Here is a 21451-nt window from a genome sequence, read left to right on the forward strand (position 1 = left end):
AAAGCATGTTTTGCTAAATCCAAAAAGATACCATCATCAAATACCTTATTACTATGTCCACTGAGAGCATAAAAAAACTGTAACTCGAGTTTGATGTAGAGCATGAAAAAAAAAAATGAAATTGTAGATGCGAATAAATGTAATATCAAAAACAGCGCCGAAGCAGAAAAAAACAACATTATTCCTCTAATGCAATAATAAATTGGAAAAAAATATAATAATAATGCTCTTAGCGAAGAAGGGGAACGTCGCTTATTATTACTGCATGCTAAAATGATGTGACGCATGAAAAAAACACGTCCATGCCTTTTTTTGCGATTGTTTATCATAAATCATAATAAATAGACGAGAGGCCTATTTCAATCTGGTACTTTCATGTACATCTCTTGTGATGACCGCATTGCAATCGCATAAGAGCCCTCTCAGCAGTGCAAAAATAACCGCATCACGGTGATGAACTAGAAAAACCGAAAAGACACAACAAACGAACAGACTGACATTGCACTAGAATTGCATTCGGGGCCTCATAAATATGATTCTCCCGGGGAATCGAGAATCCATAATAAAAAACGACAATTTTGATTCACTCGATATATTCGGTTGTTTTGATTTGATATTGAATGTGGATTTAGGAGAATGATATAGAATGGGAACACAAACACTTTTTTTGGTAGCTCTTAAACATTTTTCAAAGTAAAATTAGCTTCAATCAAAACAGATCCGATGATTCGGTTAGCATAGGTTCGGGTAAAAGGGTATTCAGTATAAAAACAATGTCGATGCTTTACACTGTCGAAAAACCTCTTGAGTTTCGATCGAATGAAAACAGTGCGTATTTTTTAAAATGAAATTCAATTATAGAGCGTAGAGAAATTCTAGAAAGACCCTCCAGACCAAAAAAAAGAATTTTGCATATATGATTATTGACTGATTTTTTTTGGTGTCATTGGAAAATATTGTCTACTTTTAAATTTGAGCGGAAACTAAAGAGAAAAAAGCAATATCCACTTTTTAATTTCAACATTTGTTTTAATAACATGTTTCATTCCCGTAATCGCAGTTTTGTTAATTTGAATTTATTTCCCATTTTTCATATCGCATGTTAAGATACAATTCCAGAACAAAAAAAAACTAATTCGATCAGTGCGAGCGCGCCTCGGTTGTGTAATAATTTTCAGTTTTGTTTGACAAACTGCCGAAAACATTTGAAAACAAATATGATGCAATTCGGTCATACGGCAGCTGGCGTTATTTCATAATTTTTTTTTCTATGTTGCTGCGTCACCTTTTATTAGTATTTATGTGCTGTTATTAATTGCTTATGAATTGAAATTATACCATGTTCTTCTGGTTAATTTAAATACTCGGTCCAGTTTTTTTTATTAATAATTCCCTTTTTTGATTCAAATTACAATGCATTCATCACACGATCTGTGTGAACGAAAAAAAAAAATGTAGTTTTATTTCCAGTAGTTGAACCGATGAGTATTTCGCTTGGTTTTATGTTTAGGTCAATATCCTGACATGGTAGTTTCTTTTCGATTACAATTTTTCGTGATCGGTACCTTTTGAAATACATAAAATGCAATCAAGAGACACAATAATGAAAAGGAGCATAACGAACGTCAAAAACATGTGTGTATGCGGGAACAGTTGATTTGTCGAATGAAAGCAAAAGTGGCGATGACATGCAGTGTACGTCAACAGCTATGGATTCAAAAAGGCATTTTTATCCGTTCAATAAACGCATTGCCACGTAACATACTCGTCTCGAATAAAAGAGAACGAATCGAAATGGAGAAAAATTGGCTATTTCAATTAAATCAACGGCCAATCAATCGATTTATTGTCTAGGATATAAAACAATAATGCATCACACTTCGACTTTTATATTTTGTGATTAAATTACAACATGCTGTGGATGAAGTGAATAAAGAGAGTGTGAGCGATTCCTCATAGTCGCATTCAATTGGCTACTTGAACAACAACAACATTCATGTGTTTTTTTCTCTCTCCTTCTCCGTTCATCCTTTTTTTGTTCTGAATTTTTGGGATATCTATTAAAAATTGGTCCGTTTGTCGAAATCACACTTCATAAATATAGAAAAATAGAACGAGAATGCAGTCGAAAACAGAAATAGAAAAAAATTGAACGATAATAAACAAAGGCACGCTTATCCGTTTTACGATTCTGAAACGTAAAGTGGTCGCACTCTTTTCATTACTCAAACAACATTTCAAAATGCTGTCAATACTCTCAGCTGGCTTATTATTTTATTTTTATTGTTGTTTTCATTTACGTTTTTACTTATACCCGAAATTTCTACCAGAGGGTCAAATAACAACAACAACACACGAGCGCTCTCGCGCACCGTGTTATGTGCTAAGCGCCCTCGATAGAAGAAGCTGTGCACACGAATTAAGGGAATAGGAAAAAAATTAATGTGCTGTAACTATCCGGTCGTAGTTAATAATTAGAGATTATTATTAAAAAAATGTTTCCGTCTCGAACTCGATAAGAGTCTATTTTGAATATCCATCTAGTTTGTACATAGTATGTACTACATACGTCACAGGAAATATTTTTTGAGTGATAATAACCTAAAATTAAAGATAGAGAGAGAGAGTGATACGGTCAAACATTTTGGCATTCGATGTTTTGTGTTGTAACAAACAGCCCTAAAAAATTCAATTGTTTCCGAGCCATTTGCAGATTATCGGATTAGACACGTTCGAGTGCAATAAAAAACATGCAAAAGAGACTGGGCGTTTGATTTTGATTTGATTTTTTTCACGAACAGATTGGCCGCATCGACACATTTATCTTTGGGTTAATCGAACTGACGGCATGAAATCGATTTTAATGAAAACAGAAAATAACGAAGCTACTCTTCATGCCCACAAACATTGTAACATTCTCATTTTTTGCTAATTTTTATATGTCACGGCACATTTTTCTTCTCTTCGGTGATTATTTGCCGGAAAAATACGGTCATGATTTAATTTAGTGTCCCGGAGATTTTTTTCTATTCAGTTGCAGATTGTTTTTATCATAAAATCATTCTTTTTTTTCTCATTTTGGTTGAAGCAACAATCTGTCAGAATCATAAAGATAATCTATAATTTAAAGCGTACATCAAAGGTTGTTTCTGTGGTGAGTAAAATGAGTGCATTGCATAGTGTGCGCGATGTGATTTAATCCGAAATGAATATGCTGTGCAGCGTATCTTCTTTGAAGTTTCTTTCTCAGGATCGAGGAGAAAACTGGCGTACGAGTGAGATGGGGTCGAAAATTTAAACAACAGAAAGGCAGAAAAGGTAACTGTTTTTGTTTGGCAGACGACACGTAATTTTCGGCACAGTGTGAGCATCTAGTGTGTGTCTGTGTCAACCACGTCACACGGAAGCTCAAATGAGAAAATGACAAAAAGTACATGTCGTCTGCAGCCGATGACAAACTTTTTGCATGTTCATGTTTCGTGGCAACCTTTCATTTTGTTACAATTATGAATGAGTTTATAATAAAATTTAATCTGCAATTATTACAGTGGAACGCAACAGCCACTGCCATTGATGGTGCTGTTGTTGTTACAATATTATTATTAGATAGGGCGCAATAGATTGAAATGCGACCCATCGCATCGTCTTCATCACAAAGATTAACTAAATAACAAAATGAAGTTTGAATTTGATTCTTGAATAAATGAGCACGCGGCATGTTTGTATCGAAAAGTAAATAAATGTGCGCACGTCTGCACCCGGTACACACACACACTCAACAAACAAATACAATGACGAGAGAAAGATGTGCATAATTTAATCGGTGCAAAAGTGTCCCAATTGCTTTAAAATACGAAACTCAAATAGAAACCCCTTCTTCAAACTGGGAATTATGTGTGCGTTTGTTCTCAACGAAGACACCTTCCTCATTTGCCACTACAATTTATCTTGATAAATATCGAACGAGTATCTCATTCCGGGTGACAGTTTCAATCACATTTTGCAGGCGAATGCTTTGCAAAAACGCAAAAAAAATGTTTCTTCATTGTTCGATATTGTGATTTATGTTCAACGATTTGACTAAATTGACCCCGTTCGTTGTTGAAATGCCGAACTAATTATGCGGTTTCTGACATCGCTTCGATGTGAGCAATTTTGATAATGGTTGTCGATTACGATAAAGAAACGGCCATTTCTTTTAATTGGAAGATTTTGGGCCAAAACGATCGTTAAACCCAAGAAGCGTTAACGAAAATGAACGGAAGTCATTGTCACGTCGGATGAAATCCTTTTTGGCAAAACATTATTTTGCATGAAAAGACAATTAAGTAAGCCATTTCAACTGAAATCAAGGCTCAACCGAAATAAAACTGATAGAAAATGAGTTTCTTCTTCATTTGCAAACATTTTCATTAATTACATTAAACAGCAAACAGGATTTTTCGTCATTAAAGTACTCTTTGTATGTCAACAGTTATTCATCAAATTTCCGAACAACAAATTCGTATTCGCATTTTTACAGGCGCCACAGACAAGAGATAGAAGAAAAAACCCGACCGCCCTTATTCAATATGTAGTCATTGTTATTATTTGAAATGTGAGACGATGTCACACAAATGACATATGTTTACACGTCAACACTTACGGCCAACAATGTACCGCACACGGGTATCAAAATACATCAAAATCCATTGTCGTTTGCACCCTTTAATTCACATGTCGACTATATTTGGATAAAATATAATTTGATTCCAACCGACCGACCAACGGCTATTCCACTCATTTTTGCTTCAAAATGGATTATCTCATCTCATGTACATCGAGTGTTATACGCTTATCGGATTGCACAGCGAAAATAAAAATCCAGCTTTACAAATCAAACGCAACATTGTTTTTATTCGTCATTTTTATGGCACACACTTTATATCCATTTTGTCATAATATTAATAACCCGTTCAACTGAAATACGATCGATGCTTGTACAAATATAAACATTTATCAACTTTGTAGATGTTTTCAATGCCGGTGGCTCGCCACTTTCATATGCAATAAAAACATTCATTTGTCACCAAATTTTTGTTTTTATTGCGATTGAAGACGACATTTTCAATATACTATGCACACATTCAATGACCTGCAACATTTCGTTCATGATGAAAATCTGACCATTTGAACAAGCAACTTTTTGAATGGAATACATTTTCACTATTCACCGTTTTCAATTTATGTTGATCACAGTTTTGTATGGATTGGAACTTTTGCAAAACATTCGAATAAACACAGAACAAAAACTTGTTTATTAGTATTGAGATGCCCGATTGATTGCAGTTGCATTTTATTTAACTTGAGGACATTCATTGCACAAATATCTCTTTCGAAGATAAACAAGTATTTAGTGCACATCGAAATGTTTACTTTTTTTTGTTGTTCATTCTCGTGCAACAGATAAAACTGCATGCAGAACAGTCTTATGCATTTAATATTGAAATGGATAACAGAGACTGATTTAACATCCATGTCGACTTTAGATTTTTAGCCATTGGACAGTGAGCCAGCATTGAGTGAGGCACTGCAAAAAAATCATTTGGAAACCTTTTCTTCTGTGAGAAATTCTTTCGTACTTTATGATTTATGAAGAAAAAAAGTTTTTTCACACTTTGAAAGATGGATTCAATTGTCTTTCAAAAGATAAGATGTAAGTGATCGCTCATTGGTGAAAAGTGACGGAAACAAAATAACGTAAAAAGATGTTCTGTTCTACATGAATGCGGTGCTAAAGTGCGGAACGCTCTACTTAGAACGCTCAACGAACTCTCGCTCTTGAATGTCGTTTCTTTCTTACTACTTGCATCGCTGTGCCCGACTGCCCATTCGTCCTATGGTCAAGCGATAAAGGTGAGAGAAAATCTTGTCCGAAGATTTTGCCCCGATTTTCTCTAAAAATCGTCGAATCGGCGTAGCTTTGGGTGCAGAATGCATTAACGCAGTAAATACAAATCGAATTATGTTTGAATCTCACATTAAAATAGTCCCTTTTTCATGGTATAACCAATAAAGTTTTTTTTGAAAAATACAACCACAAGCATATCAATGTTCGTATGCGTTTTTAATATTGATATAGTTTTATGAGCAAACATTTGATATTCAAAAAATGTATTTCGATATTTGTTTGTTATTCGTATGAATCATCTCAGATGATGGAGTGTACTGTAGTTTTTCAATGGGAATATTGTGAAATTGTGATATGTTGAGATCCGTTCTCACTAAGTGAATGCAGCAAGCCAGATTGGGCGATAAGTTATGATAGGCTATCAATCATGGTACTGTCATCGGGTAGCTTGTGCTTGATTTGTTTCACCGCAAAAATACGCTCGGTCGTTCTCAAATGGTCGATTGTTTGCAATGATACAAACGGATCAAATCAAACAATCTCTCTGTCTCTTTCTTCCTTCCCTTCTTTCGCTCTCATTTTCTCCTCGCTTCACTCACATTCTGTATGGTACTGTAATCGCAATTCAAATGTGTGCTTAATTTTGTGTTTACGTAATTTCCAGTAATGTGATTAACGTGATCTGTACAAATCGATATGCTGGAACTATGCGAAGGCAAAATGCTGTTAACTAATTCATCTTAAAATTCGATGCCAAACATTAAAGTGATTCAATCAGCAATCGATCAACGTTATTAATTGCATACGCCAATCACTCTCGACTCCCTATCCGATTGTGAAAATGTGTGATGGAGAGTTTCATGCATATTTATAACACACACGTGTGGTAATTGAACACCGTGAAAATTTCAGTCGCCGCTTTAATCACCTTCAAGCTTCTTTGACGGAACTAAAACGTCAATTTGCATTTCATTTTCATAGTTTGAACAAAGCCTTTTATCTCGGTTTGGCGTACGCTCAGTGGGCCAGGATTTTCAACAGAAAAAAAAGCAAATTGACGGATAAGTCGTAGTGATGGCATTTGCAACTGCAATTTTTTTTTTCATGCTATAAGTATATCACTCGGCAGTAGCGGCGACGGTGGCGGTGTTCACACCCGATTGCAAAATAAATTTGCATAAAATAAATTGACTTTTTGTTTATTTTAACGCTTTTTATGCCAGGCACAATGTTCTTTTTTTCTCCCGTCCGTTGTTTCGGTTCTTCTTTGGCATCGTCAACGTAGCGAATGCATAAAATTAACACATTCTCCAAATGACAATAGCTTCTATTGCTGCCGTCTTTTTTATTTGCGTTTAATTTTATCGTGTTTGCTTTTCCGCTTCCATGGCCGGGGTTTTGTCGCCATCGACTGGTAATTTTAATCGTTGCTTTGGAAATTTATTCGTCATTATTTTGTCTTTCGCTAGACTCGCTTGTAGTTAAAGAGAAAATTTTTCTTTTCTACGTTGACAACGATATGAATCGCCTGTTGAAGCGACGACGACATAAACACATGCATAAATAGAGCAGAGAGAAAGAAGCATTTCATAATTACGTTTTGCAAAGCATGTGAGAGAGTTTGCGTCGCAATTGTTTTTCATTCTTCGGCAAACAAATTCGCAAGCGATGCGCTGACTTCAAAGTGTGAAAAAGTTTCTTTATTTTCTCATACCAAAAATTGGAAAGAAAAACGAATCGGATGGAAAGAGGAAATGTGAAAACTTATAGAAACTGTTTTTTTTTTCTTTGTCTTTTTTCATTATGTGCTCAACGTTTACCCATGGTAAACAACATTTATTTCTTTTTCATTTTTTCTATTAAATTGCCACAACAAACTAGCTAGAAAGTTTTTGATACATTTTTTTCAATATTCAAAATATGTTTTCATATCCATCACTGGAAAAACTCAATCTCCAGTCGATATTGAATTTATCTCGAAAAATGAGGAGGAAATATAGCAGAAATTTTTTATTTTTCTGTAATAACATACATGTTTATCTTGACTGCTGACGTAGTTATTCGGTTTTAATGAAAAGAATTTTGACGTTATGTCCATATTTGTAATTTCTGTACATTTTCAATCAATTTTCCTCTTTAAAGTTGACTCAACTTCGTTGAGGGAAAATCTATTTGATTATTTCTTGATAATACTGCCAAAAAGTGCGTCTGATGATGTTTCCATTTTTTGGAGATCAACTTCGGGTAGCAGTGAATATTTTTGGATATTTCCTTATCCTAGAATATCTGGATATTTACTGCGACGGGTAGAGCATAACTATGTGATGCAGATTAATTTCAAAGAACTCAGTGCAGACCCTTTGGTCATTCAAAAGAAATCTCTGCAATATTCAAAGATAATTGTCTCATTCCTTCGGACAAAGCTGTTTATTGTCAGGTGCCAGTCATCTTAAATATCTAGCAGTAAATATATCATGGTTTTAATATTCGTTAATCAACATTGGTGCACTTATTCTTGACATTTTCTCCGCAAATATTTGTGTCATATTTTGCCATCAAAATCATATTCTAACAAAATTAAGTGTACATATACTTTTTCGAAATTATTCATGGTTCAAATAAATAATAAAATTGATGTGTAATAAAATGCAATCGTCCTTAATCAAACAATATATAATGAATCTGTAGATAAAGCACATGCAGCTTGACGTTAAGAATTTAATTTACTAATTAATGCAATATTGTACCTATTTCCTTTAGCAATTGCTTCTCACTTTGAAGAATTCATTGTAAACAGTACAATTAATAAAAATCGAATAAAAAATTTGATCGCATTGCACCAATGAATAAAAAGCAATGTAAAAACATTCAAGTGCAATTGAAAAATATGAGCATTATCCGATTTTCCATCCAAGTGAAAGGAAGATTATATAAAAAAGTAGTAAAATGAGATGAAGTTCCATCAACAACGAGCAAAAGATTATAAAGTCATAAAAATGCAACTTCTCTCGTCGTTCAAGTAAATGAGCGATTACATTTCAAACGATACTCAACAGATTTATTTTTTGCTGACTGTCAGTCAATGACTGATGCGAAATATGAAAAAGTTCTCGATTGGTGTAATAACAGCGAAATTCATTCAACCGACGAATAAAAGAATAATTCATCTTTCTTCAGTTATACGGCAACTCTATTGGCATCAGAGGACGAAAAAAACGTTGTTGGGATTCAATCAGTATTTAAATTTGATATAAGAATGAACAATGCATTGAATCCATAACAACGCAATGAAACCAATTAGTAATAAGCGCAATTTTAATAATAGCATAATCATCGTTCGCGCAGTTAACAAATTGCTGCTTCTTTTTTTCTTTTGGGGTTTCACCGGAAAAACGTACATGGAATTTATATCAAATGAGATCATAATAATTTGCATTTTACTGAATACTTCAAACATTTATGCTTCCTAATGTTGCACGAATTGGAATAGGATTTATGTTCAAAATTTTGCGTATATTACATGATTTGACGTAATTCCTTTTACGTCATAAGGTACTTGAATCGAATGTTTTTCTCTCATTTCTTTCCCAGAACATCGATTGATTATCAATCATTTAAGAGTAAAAATTCGATTTCCACAAAAAAAATTATAATTATCCAGAAAAAATGCCAAAAGTTCTTATGGCAACAGAAAGATGTCGATTTTGTGGATGATTTGCAAATTTATCTGGATTATGCGATGTATTATTTTCAATCTGCTTTTAGTTAAATAATTAAAATTCATTTAGCGACGAACTGTCCGGGCGAAAAATGTTCGAGAAAAAAGGAACAAGTCAATTTTAAAATGATGAAAGGCCGATTTAATTCAACTGGAAACATTTAATTAAAAGTGTTTGAAATTAATTTAAAGTGTCGTCAATTAGTTGCACACAATTGTTATTTATGCGACGAAGAAGGGCTTGTTTCGTATGCTCAACGCAGATTTCTTCCTACATTCAACTTGCAATGAGATTCTTTTACCATTTTAAATGGCGACTAAAGCCATATATGAGCATAGTGAATGTCACATAAAAATCCATTTAACAACGCAATACCGAAGGAGGCCACACATTGTTGCTATGTATTCGACGAGTTATAGTGGTGACATTATCGTTTGCATCCATATGAAGTCATATTCACGTACGTGAAAATGTGCGTTGTCTGCATTCGACTAAATGTGATTTAACGCATATGGTTTTTACATTTTGGTCCACAATGATGATGCATGCATTTTGCTGTTTACGTGTGTTTCTATGTATGTGTGTGTGAGTCCCTGTGCGAACATTGCTCGTGCACCTCAATAGTGTCATTTATGGCTTATTTTATTATCTCATAGTTAAACCTCACAAGGCAACCATTTGTAAGATGCGAAGCGATAGAGAAAGAAAATGCCGTTTTTGCAACATTATTCTTAATGTTTTTCAATGTTATTGCGTTGCCACAGTAACACAGGGAACCGAAGAGTCAAGTACATTTTATGCGTGTTCGAATCACCGTGGAAAAAAGAATAAAAAAAAATGTAAAGGCAAATAAAACGAAAAAGAATAAAATGCAAGAAAACAAATGCCAAACTTGAATATTCGATTCTAATTGCGACTGATTTCGAAATATGATTTCAACTTCACATTCTTATCCTGCTGCGTCAAACGCAAGCAATAAAAATTATCATCTTTTAACATTCTTCCACAAGATTTATGTGTATTGGCAACTTCACAGTCTCATAAATCGTTTCAATTTCGAAGGCTTTGCCATTCCAAATTCATGACATTCCCTTTGCTTCGCAGAAAAAAAAGCGAAAACGAACTGAAATTATCACTTTGCTGCCGATTCAAATTTGCGAAACGAATTTTGATAAGATTCAATCGAAATCGGCACGTCTCATTTTCTACCATTCAATCGTGATTCCTTTTTTTTTGTTTTATTTATTTCGTTGAAAAATTCAATATTAAATGTTCATTCACCCTCTTCATCATATATGAAGAAAACCCGGCGAATCAAATGAAAATTCGAGCGCAAAGAAAAACAAATCAATCCATCGCGTATATTATTGTTTGTTGGTTTAATGTGGGGAGTGTGTGTTTATGGTTGGCAAGTGCGTGGTGAATGGTCTTAATATATCGCCATCGTTGTCTGTATGCATCGTCCGTGAACGAGTAAGAGTACGTTTATCGCATTAATTCCTTTTGATGTGAAACTGTTTTAACAAGTTTTTTCTCCCGTTTTTCGGCAGCAGTTCAAAACCTCGTTCGTTCGCATGATAACGCATTTAAATTTTAATCTGATTGTATTTTTCAAATTAGCACGTCGGTTGATTGTATACTATCTATGGAGTTGATGTCACTCTGTGCAGTAGGCGGCCTCCCGTTTGTTTGTTCTCATTTGAATATGGCGTTTTATTGTTTCTTTTTCACATTGGTTGCGTGTGTCAACCAGATTCTTGAAACCATATAACCGATATCGATAACTGAAGGGATTCCAAAAATGTACGGTGTACGAGCCGTATAATCCGTTCGGTTTGAGATTAGAAAATTTGTTTTCGCACGAAAGTAGTGGTTACAAAAGACGAAGAAGCGACTGGTTACGGATCTAAACGATAACAAAAATTTGTTTGCGTGCTTCGAACACAAACAAAAAACGATGAAGCGCAGAGTGAATATAGAAGAGATACAACATCATTTAAATACAATTTACTATGAAGCACTACCATCACGACGGTATTAAAGGCGGTATGTGTGTACAAAGATTGCGTTAGTGGCTGTATTGAGATAAAAGAATTTTCGATTGGTTGCATTTGAAGTGCGCACATTTCATGCAGTTTATTGACATTTTATTTTGATTTTTATCGGACGGTTGCCATGCAAATTTCCGACGACAATCAACTACAAATTTCATTCAAAACGAACAAATTTCATTCGTCTTCAATAGTTTGCATTCTTATTTCATTTTTGTGACAATAAATTCAATCAAATTGATCACATGCACAAAGAAAGAAGAAGGAAAAAAAACTTTTGCGACTCAATGCGGCAGTTCTGTAATATCTCAATTTTTATTGAATACGGAACCCTCCGCATACTTTGCGTGCCGAAAACGAGCATTTTTTTTGCTGAGGATGATGGTTTCGTGTAGTACAGTTGGTGAAATTCACTTTTAATGCAAAACAAACATGGGGATGACCAGAAGTGTGTGTGTGTGTGTGTGTGTGTGAGAGAGAGAGAGAGCGAAGAGAGAGTGCAAGCATTTGTCTATAGATTGTTCAAGCCCAAGAAATTACAGACTTCCTTTTGGCAATTGCAGCGGCAACTGTCTGTTAAGTGCAATCGAAGATTTATTCCATTTGTTTGTCTATCATCTACTGGATGTGTATATTGATAGTCGAATTATTGTGTTTTTGGTCCGTTAGCAATCAATTTACATTTTCGATCGCACTATGCTTGGATGTACATGAATGGGAGGGGGTTCGATTGGTCGAATTCCGGCGATTCAGAGCAAGCGATGAAATGAAAAACCGTAATAATAATAATAACCGTTAAAGACAAATAATTTCCGGCAAAAGAAAATCGATATGGCGAATAGAAGAGGACACAACGCGAGGGTAGCACAAAGATCATAATAAAATGACACGTTCCCTTTCGTCGTTCTCTTACACGCGCCCAGTTCAATGCTCTTTGTGTGTTTGCACACAACGTTGTTGTGTATTGTCGTTGTAACTGTGCTCCGTCCTACAAAAATGCGATATTCTATTTACATGTTTTCCCCATTTTGTCTTGATCTTTTTGGTCGTCTTTTTGTTTCCCTCTCGCATTTTCCGCATTTTTCGCGATATAGAACCATAGCACATCATATACGACTGTTTCGGATTTCAACAAGGCGCACAAACACACACACACCCAAATCAAATAAATAATAATTCGTTCAATTGTTTGTCTGATGTCGCCCTTGTGCTTTGTGTGCACACAAGTGACATTGGCGTTATAGCATAAAATGCAAAGTGCGTTTCTGGAATTGTTCACCATATTAAATGTGATATTATTTATTAATAATGTGTTTGGCTGTTCTATTTTGATATTGCATTTCATATAGAGTCGAGAAAAGGAGATGGCAAGAATTGGCGTAGCGAACAACGCAAAAAGTAAATATTTGGAATTATGATCATAACGCAATTCCATTTTGTTTGCGCTTTTTCTCAATATTTCCTAGATGAAAACGGAAAATTAAGATGTAAATATATAGGCACACTTAATCCAACGCCTTTTTAGCTAAAGCGCAAAACTAATAAAGAACGGAAATACGATGATTTGAATTCAATCGAAATATATCACTTATGTGTGTGTTTTTATGGTATAATGAACAATCAAGTAACTTAAATGAGCTCATTACTTGACTTATTGCCTTCATTGCGACACTTGGTAAACTTCACATAACATTCTGCAATAGAAACAGTTAAATGTCATTTATGACCCTCACACTATCAACACGTGCATTTTACTTTTATTAAACAATCAAAATGTTTTTATGTTTCACCTCAGTTAAGCTCCATCATTAAATCATTTCACACAGTTTTAATCAAATTAACTGATTTATAGAAGAATGTCTTATCCACGATAACAATAATTTATTTTGTAATGTTGTTATTAAACATAGAATGCAGCAGATAAGGCCAAACGAATCCACTGTGAACACTGAACAGTTGAAAAAAGTTTTTTCATGCACATTTCCAACCTCGAAAAACTCTCGCTCAAAATCTATTTTTACGAAAAACAATATCGAAACTGCTCATTAAACACATAAAACTATTTGCTTGAACTCTACGATTATCAAAGTCAATACAGTGTCAATAAAGTGACGTTAGATTCGAGTTTTTTTTTTCATTTAACTCATAATTTTTCACAGAATTCAAATTTTGCAATCGACAAAGTTTTTTTGAGAACAATTATTTATTCCATTTTATCATTCGCTTACGTCAATAACAGGTGGGCTGCCTAAAAAAATAAATTCCACAATATTGACAAAATTTTCAAAATGCTATGATCAGAATTAACAGATGTCGAAAAAATTGTAAGTTAATCAGTTTGCGAATAAAGATGTCTTAATTTCGCAACCGAACAATTGCTCTCGTCGGGACCCGAGTGATGTTAGCTTTCCACATCTTTGCGTATGAATTAAATAAACATATCAATGATAATTATTCGCCAATTGTGTCATCTTCAAATTGATATCTGAAATTTAATTTTGGTTTCTTTCGCCTTATTGAAATAAGCATTGAATAATATATTTCATGAAGCTTTTGTCATATTCATATTACGATTTGTAATTTTATTTCTTGATTTGTTAAACAATATTAAAAAGATTTTTTGTTATGTTTATCAAATGGAGTGGAATATGCAATACTGATCGCATAAACCAAAGTAATGTGACTACTGGCTTGGTAATTCCTTCTCTCTTTTTCGTCTTTCTTCATCTTCTGCTTCCAGTCTCTCATCTTCCGCCTTCATTTTTTGCATTGCTTTCGCTGTTCCGTAACTACAGACACAGGGGGCTCCTATTATCGCTCCAGCAGTAACACCAGCTCCTAAGCCTACGTCGATTGCATTGGCACCTGCTAGTGCCGCACTGGCTACCGTAGCACCAGTTGAGAGAACTGCTGCTTCGGTAGCTTTTGAAGGACCCGCGCCACAACAGGCATTTACAGGACAACAGCCTATCGCCAAACCTGCGACAACAGCGCTTCCAGCTGTGTTGAGCCCATATCCAACCATTTTCGCCGCACTGATTCCGACCTGCTTACCTGATTTACCAATTAATTTTGCAGCACCTTTACCGCCCTCTTTCATAGCCTTAGCGACTTTTTTCACCTTTCCTTTAACAAAAAAAGAAATGTCAAGAAAGATAAATACAATATACATTTATGGATATAAACAATTTCAATTCAATATCCACGAATATTTACCTCCATTACCGTTAGCTGCATTTACGCATGGGGCTAAGAGCTGTGAAATAAGATGAAAGTAAAAAATAAAATAAAAATGTTAACTCAAATCCCAATTTTCTATCGACATTCAGAAAATTACCTCCAACGTTATAGTTGCAATGAATAATAGGCAGAACAATTTTCGAATCATCTTGTTTTAACTGGTTTTCACAATTAACTGACGATTTACATCACATGACTTCAGTTTATATACATTTTCAAGCTACTTGCCAAATTGGCACTCTATTTTTTTATAAAATGAAATTTATAACTCACAATTGTTTTTATGTAAACGTTGTAATGACATTGTTTTTGAGCACAATGATATTGATCAATTTGTATATATTTTTTCCATTTATTTGAAGATAAATATGAAAACATTATCACACTTGAGTATTTGAAAAACATTTATTCTTGAATATTTGCCAGAAATTTGTTTAATCATTAAGGTATTCTGTCAGATAAATTTGCTTTGAATAAAGAGTTTAAAAACTTCAAGAAAACAAATGCCTCGAAGGTACAATGAGTGAAGATAATCATGACGAGATAATTTCGAATTAATGAGACAAATTATATGTAGTTATTGGATCTAATTCAAATTGTGGTGACGTAACACGCAACTATCATAACTGCTAGTGTGTAGTATCTGCTAAGTCATTCGTAAACTAAATCAATTATTGAACAAAAAGCAGCATAGAAAAGCAGAACTAAAAGTCAATACCTCTTTTTCTCTTTTATGAATAAATCTTATGCATGATCTATGCTATTATAACATATAACAGCATAATGTGCGGTTCTTCTTCGCTTATGCTTAGAAGAAGATCCGCATAAAAAACGTCCTCAAAATTATTTCGTATGAAATAAGATGGAAAAATACAATTTTATACGGAGTGTCAACTAGTTCTGAATTTATATACAATACGACAAGCCATCTAGTTTAGTTCACTCTGTGTACTGTACCGCAACGTTATATATTATATTATACCATTATCAATTTCAAAAACCATGGATATGTTTATGCAACAACCTCATGCTGTACTTTCCTCAATGGTTATATCTGAAAAGCATAAAAATGAAAGTGGAAATGTGCCATTGGTCGATTGTGTTGCCAACATATTGGATATAAGAGATTTGAGAAATGTATTAGAACAAACAAAATTTGCTGATATGGGTATGGATTCATTGATAAATGTCGAAATTAAGCAAGCATTAGAACGCAATTATGATATTTTATTGAGCGCAACCGAAATTTTACAACTGACATTCGGCAAACTCAAAGCATTAGCTAAGTTCAAATGAATGAAATTAAATTAAAGAACTTCGTGAAAAAGTGAGTCTGCTGTCAAATGTCAATATTTTATCGAACCCTTCTATGGAATTACTTAGTACCAAAAAGTGGCGCCACTGTACATTGCATAGAAGGGTTCGATAATATATTGACGTTTGACAGTAGACTCACTTCATATGAAGAAAAATCACCAACTCCTTTATTCTTTCTAGTTTTTTAAGGAGATTATGAAAAAATTATATAATAAAATCATCATTTGGATCATTCTACGATGTTATATACATACGTCCAAGGTTAATCAGACTTTTATAATTGAAAGCTCTAGAATAAAAACAGCACATTATATAGTTGCATATCTAAGCATTTTTTTTGCATCGATTTCTTGCTGTAGTTTTTTGGAATGGGTCTAATTTTTTCTGGATATCAAAATTCACATCCACGGATTTATATCGTTACCCGAAACGTTAAATAAACTTTTAAAAAAATGTAAGTAATGCTTTCGATGTACGTACCCGGAGAAAAAGAGTATTTGACTTTCTGTGGAATCCGACAAAAAATATTTATATTCCGTTTTTATGCGTTTGTCATATGTTTATTTTTCTTTCGGCGAGATGTGATGAACCGTGTACGCTCGTGCTTGATTTCACTCTGAACATTTAATTTGGATGTCTGCTCGACTTTTGATATGTCTGTAACATTTACATTACTTGGTTTTTATTTTGACAGAGGAACAGATTAATGCCATCGGCAACATAATAGTCACAAATATCATTCTTTAATAACTTTTTCCTCGGTGGATGGCACAAAGGTCGTTATCTTCTTTTAAATGTTGTGCGTATTTTTCATTCTGGTTTTGGATGTTATTTCTTTCAACTTGATCAAGTTTTTCATTCTAAAAAATATAATACAATGACCTGTTAGTTTTTTGTCAGATAATTAACTTTATTAACAAAACAAATCAGCGGATGTAGCTGGTATGAACGAAGAGTCAACTGTGAAGAATACAGAGTCATTGTAAAATCGAGAAAACAGACGTTTTATTTATGCTTCTATTGATTCTGCAAATATGCTTTGCCATTTTATTGCAAATTTCCGCCTTTGAAATGGTTCCGAGTGGCCAATAGATGGCTTCAGACTTTCAATCAGCTTTGGTGTGTTCATAAGGGTATATAACATCATCTCAAGAAAAGTGGGAAATTTTCAAGTGAAACCGAATCAATGTAAGTATTCATTCTTTCGTATTGAATGACGATGCAACGCATTCACTCGCACATGCACAAAGAATCACAGCAAAGAGCTCTGTGGATGCAAATAGTCAAAGAGTTAAATCAAATATCTGTGTCTCTTCATATTTTGTGTCGTTGAAAGTTTTCTTCGACAGAATTAAAACGACATAGAAAGGATGGCGTTCGGTGAGAGTCTTACAAAGAACGGGATAAATTGTTTTTAAGTTTAAAGCAAACTTGGAAACCTTTTTTTTGTTGCAAAAAATTGCTCAAACAGAAAACTTATTCTCGCTGCTGCATCAGAGAGCCGAATCGTCTCACACTCTATAGCATTGCGTTCAATGTTATTATCTATAGACACGACTGGGCCAGAAAGCTATTGTAAATTAAAATGTGTATAAACATCAGAATGCATAAAAGTAAAATCTTGACGAAAGCAATTTTCTGCTTCAAAACCTCTTCGATTTTGTTTTACAATTCTCTCATCTTTTAAAATCCAAGTTATATAGAAATTTAATCTTGCAACAATTTGGTTATAAAAGCCAAAAAACTTTTCAATAATACAATAATCTTCGAGTTACTGTGAAATAATATCAGCTAATTGGAGTGGATTGTTTTGGTGGCAACGGCGGCGGTGACGTTAAAATAACACAAAACCAAAAAAACTCACTTCCAGCATGAAGTAATAGTGAAACTTAAAATGTTGACCTCTGAATTCTGCGCGTCGTACAGAGAAATCAGATGATGCACAAAACGATGTACTGCTTCAACTGCAGTTGTTTTGTGTTCGTAATTAATTGGAGGTGTTGTTTTGTGTTCTGTTTTGTTTTTGGTTTTTATTTTTCCACCTTTTTGAACTTTTGTTTGTGAAAATTTTTCAGACGATGAAAAAAGAGAGAATATTCGTACCTTTGTCTTTGCGCTCCACGTTATATTTCACCTGAATCTGCATGGTAGAAAAAAAAACTTTTTTTTTCTATTTTGAAAACACAAACATAATAAAAAACAAAAAAAATACGATATGGCGGCTTTTCACCAGTATCCTTGCCCCGTGTATTTTAAAAAGAGAAAGTTTTGTGATAAAATAATATATAATGGCGCGTATAAGTTACAACAATGGACAAACTTTTCAAACGAGAACCAAAAACATTCATTGTTTTGTTCAGTGCATTTAGCGTTTAGCTGGTATGATGAATATTTTTTGTTGTCGTTTCATCCGTGCGCACTCCTTCAACCACTCGTCGCTCTTCCGTGAAATGCGTTTGGTCCTGGTGTTGCGCGACGACCACCACCACCATTTCCATATCAAACAGGACTAACTTTCACTCTCTCTCTCTCTCTCTCTCTCTCTCTCTCTCTCTCTCTCTCTCTGCTCGCACTCTTATATATCCTGTCCATTTTATTTCCGTAACATTTTACCTTAAGATTTATGATTGTTTCTGTTTCTTTTGTATTTTCCTCATTTTTTTCGAAGCGTTTCATTGTCATTATTACATGGAAAAGTCGACGATTACTGATAGGGTTAGGGGTTTGAATTTTGTTTCATAGTTACATACAAGTGCATGCCAAATGAATCACATGCCAAATGAATAATTTTTCGTGATCTAATTTTTTTATATTAATGCAAATACTTTTGCCATACAATTACTTTTATCACTTTCATGAATTGTATCATTTCTCACACTTTATTTAAATGGCAGGGTTTTGTGGAAGAAAGTCTTATTTTAAAACTGTATCACTTTGCAATGCGGTTCGAAGAACGAGCGCAGTTCAAAGAACTAGAAGGGGAAGCAAGATTGACATCTGTTGCGTTTTCCAGCTGGAAAATCGGAGAAACTGGAAATTTAGGGGTTAAACTGTAAGGAGAACATCAGACACACAACAGTTTCAATACTTTATCGACGATTTTTTTACATTCTCATTCACATGTTTTCCCTTTAGAGAAGGCACAGACCAAGTTGAGTATTTGAAAATTGCGTTTTCAGCGGCCTTAATGCCATCTTGATGAAAATATAAAAACATGCGAATTTTGATAAAGTATCATTAGTTTGGAGAAATGTATAACTTGATGCTCACGCTTTTTGAACCCAAAGCTGAAAAAGTGAAATGAACGATGATGGTAAAAAATGGCACACGAATTGGAAGTTGATTCAAGGAGCAAGGTAATCTTCTTCTCGTAAGACTGTGATCCTGACCATATCTAGTTCTATGTACATAAATTATTTTGTTGATGGTTTTGAATTCAGAATTGTTAGGGCATTCAACATTTTGTTTAAGTACCGAATTTTAAATGGAGATATAGCAGTATGCAGTTGCCATTAATACTTCGTTCCATGAAAATGACGGTTGACTTTTTTTGTAAGCATACAATGTATCCAGTTTAGAATTCACGCAAACACACAAAATTGTGGTAGAACAGATAACACAAAAATGATAACATTTAATTTGTTAATTTATTTCAAGATATTTCAAATATATACATTGATTTCTTCTCTAAAATTTAAAACATTTTCTGTGGTAATTTTTCTAAAAAAATCCGAAAATTGGATGCATGCATGTAAAGAATATATTTTATTCATGTTTTACACTTTTTGTTCAGAACATGTACATATTTTTCGCATTTTCAGCCCGTTCATGCCGATGAGTGATTATATTGTTGCAATATAAACGTTCATTACATTTATTTGGTTGAATACCATAAATATTTGTTGACAAAATATTGTACAACGAATGAGACAAAAAAATGGTATGAATGCCAAAAAAAAAGTAAAAAACTCATTTTCCCATTTTATCTAATTCCAAATTGAAAAAATTGAGTATTCTATCACATAAATCCAAATTGTTTTCCACCGTTTCGTTGATGACAGTCGACATGAAAATACAGTTTTTCAAGTATATGTTTTTCTGTCTCTATACTCCCGTTGATTCGGTGTCAACAATTTCAATTCCACAATCAATCATTTGATTGGGAATTGATTTAAAAATTGCATCAATCTCGCATCAAATGACAAAAATGCCGTGTTCAATATAGCAACAACATGCAAAATATTTTATTTAGCGCTCAAGCGTAATATTAACAATTGTTAGAAATGGTAAAATCCTATTCAAATTGCAATTGAATGTGTGGCAGCAACAATGGAATGAACAAAAAAAAAGTGCTCACCCAAACCGAACATTGGAGTACCGAACTGGATTGCATAGCTAAACAATGAGTGTCGAGTATTACATCACTCGGCTATTCAATATCGCAGACGAAACAATCTATAGTTTCTGTTCGTTTTATGTTTGTGTGTGAAGCATTCAATTCAATGTTAAAAAAACGAGTTCACTTTTGTGCATTGTGAATTGCAAACTTGAAAATTTAATCGAATAAAATTCGATGCGTTCAAACACATTGGTTGAAGAGCCAACAGCATGAGACGCAAATATGTATGGACAAAGGAAAAGCAAGAGAGAGGGAAGGACGGGCTAAAATAGAAAATGAGAGATAGACTGGCATCGCATAAAAAGTGCGTCGAACTAACGGAAACGAAACTGTTTGGCTGCTACAATTTTGCTGAAGTGGTTATTTTCATTGTTTGGTTTTTGCTGGTCAAATTTTTTGTTCAATAGTTCTCTCTTCCGCCTGTCTCTGTATCTTATTCGATAATTTATACATCGTTGGCGGTAATTCAACATTGATGACTGTGTTGGATGCACTTGCACATTTTAAGTCCGACCAAATTGCGGATTTTGGTTTCAATTTAATAATTTAGCATTTCCGCAAACAATTCCACATGCATCGAGCATTATTTCACCGGATACATCTTCAAATTAAATTTAACGCTTAATTTACCTAATGACACCATCATTTTATTGACAATCGATGCGCTCATCCAATTCAACCGCTGGGACCAAACAGCGAGGTGAGGTCAAAAGAGACGGAAAACGATTGAATGAAAAATAAACATCAATATCGTGAGGGTGGAAAATAGAGAAAATTAAAGTCGTTCATGGTCACTGAAATGGATTGCAAGACGCTTTATTCCATTTTATCCCAC

General features: G+C 34.0%; 1 protein-coding gene across 1 annotated transcript; it reads right to left on the minus strand.

Annotated features, from left to right (window-relative positions):
• Nucleotides 1-14211: 14211 nt before the first annotated feature.
• LOC116344051 lies at nucleotides 14212-15096 on the minus strand. Its single transcript, XM_031772426.1, has 3 exons — nucleotides 14998-15096; nucleotides 14877-14916; nucleotides 14212-14786 (listed from the first exon to the last, which is right to left on the minus strand). Exons 1-3 carry the CDS (start codon nucleotides 15046-15048, stop codon nucleotides 14344-14346), a joined length of 534 nt encoding a protein of 177 aa, XP_031628286.1. The 5' UTR covers nucleotides 15049-15096; the 3' UTR covers nucleotides 14212-14343.
• Between the last annotated feature and the right edge of the window lie 6355 nt (nucleotides 15097-21451).

This window comes from Contarinia nasturtii, unplaced genomic scaffold (genome assembly GCF_009176525.2).
Source record: "Contarinia nasturtii isolate CC-2019 unplaced genomic scaffold, AAFC_CNas_1.1 Cnas_scaffold_1037, whole genome shotgun sequence".
Lineage (NCBI taxonomy): Eukaryota > Metazoa > Arthropoda > Insecta > Diptera > Cecidomyiidae > Contarinia > Contarinia nasturtii.

What these genes read in the sequence shown, in the direction of transcription:
- LOC116344051 (XM_031772426.1), bottom strand. Translation starts at nt 15,048, where the DNA reads ATGATTCGAAAATTGTTCTGCCTATTATTCATTGCAACTATAACGTTG. An exon ending in TTGCAACTATAACGTTGGAG is followed by an intron (nt 14,917 to 14,997) that starts GTAATTTTCTGA and finishes CTTATTTCACAG; the next exon opens with CTCTTAGCCCCATGCGTAAA. An exon ending in TGCAGCTAACGGTAATGGAG is followed by an intron (nt 14,787 to 14,876) that starts GTAAATATTCGT and finishes TTTTTGTTAAAG; the next exon opens with GAAAGGTGAAAAAAGTCGCT.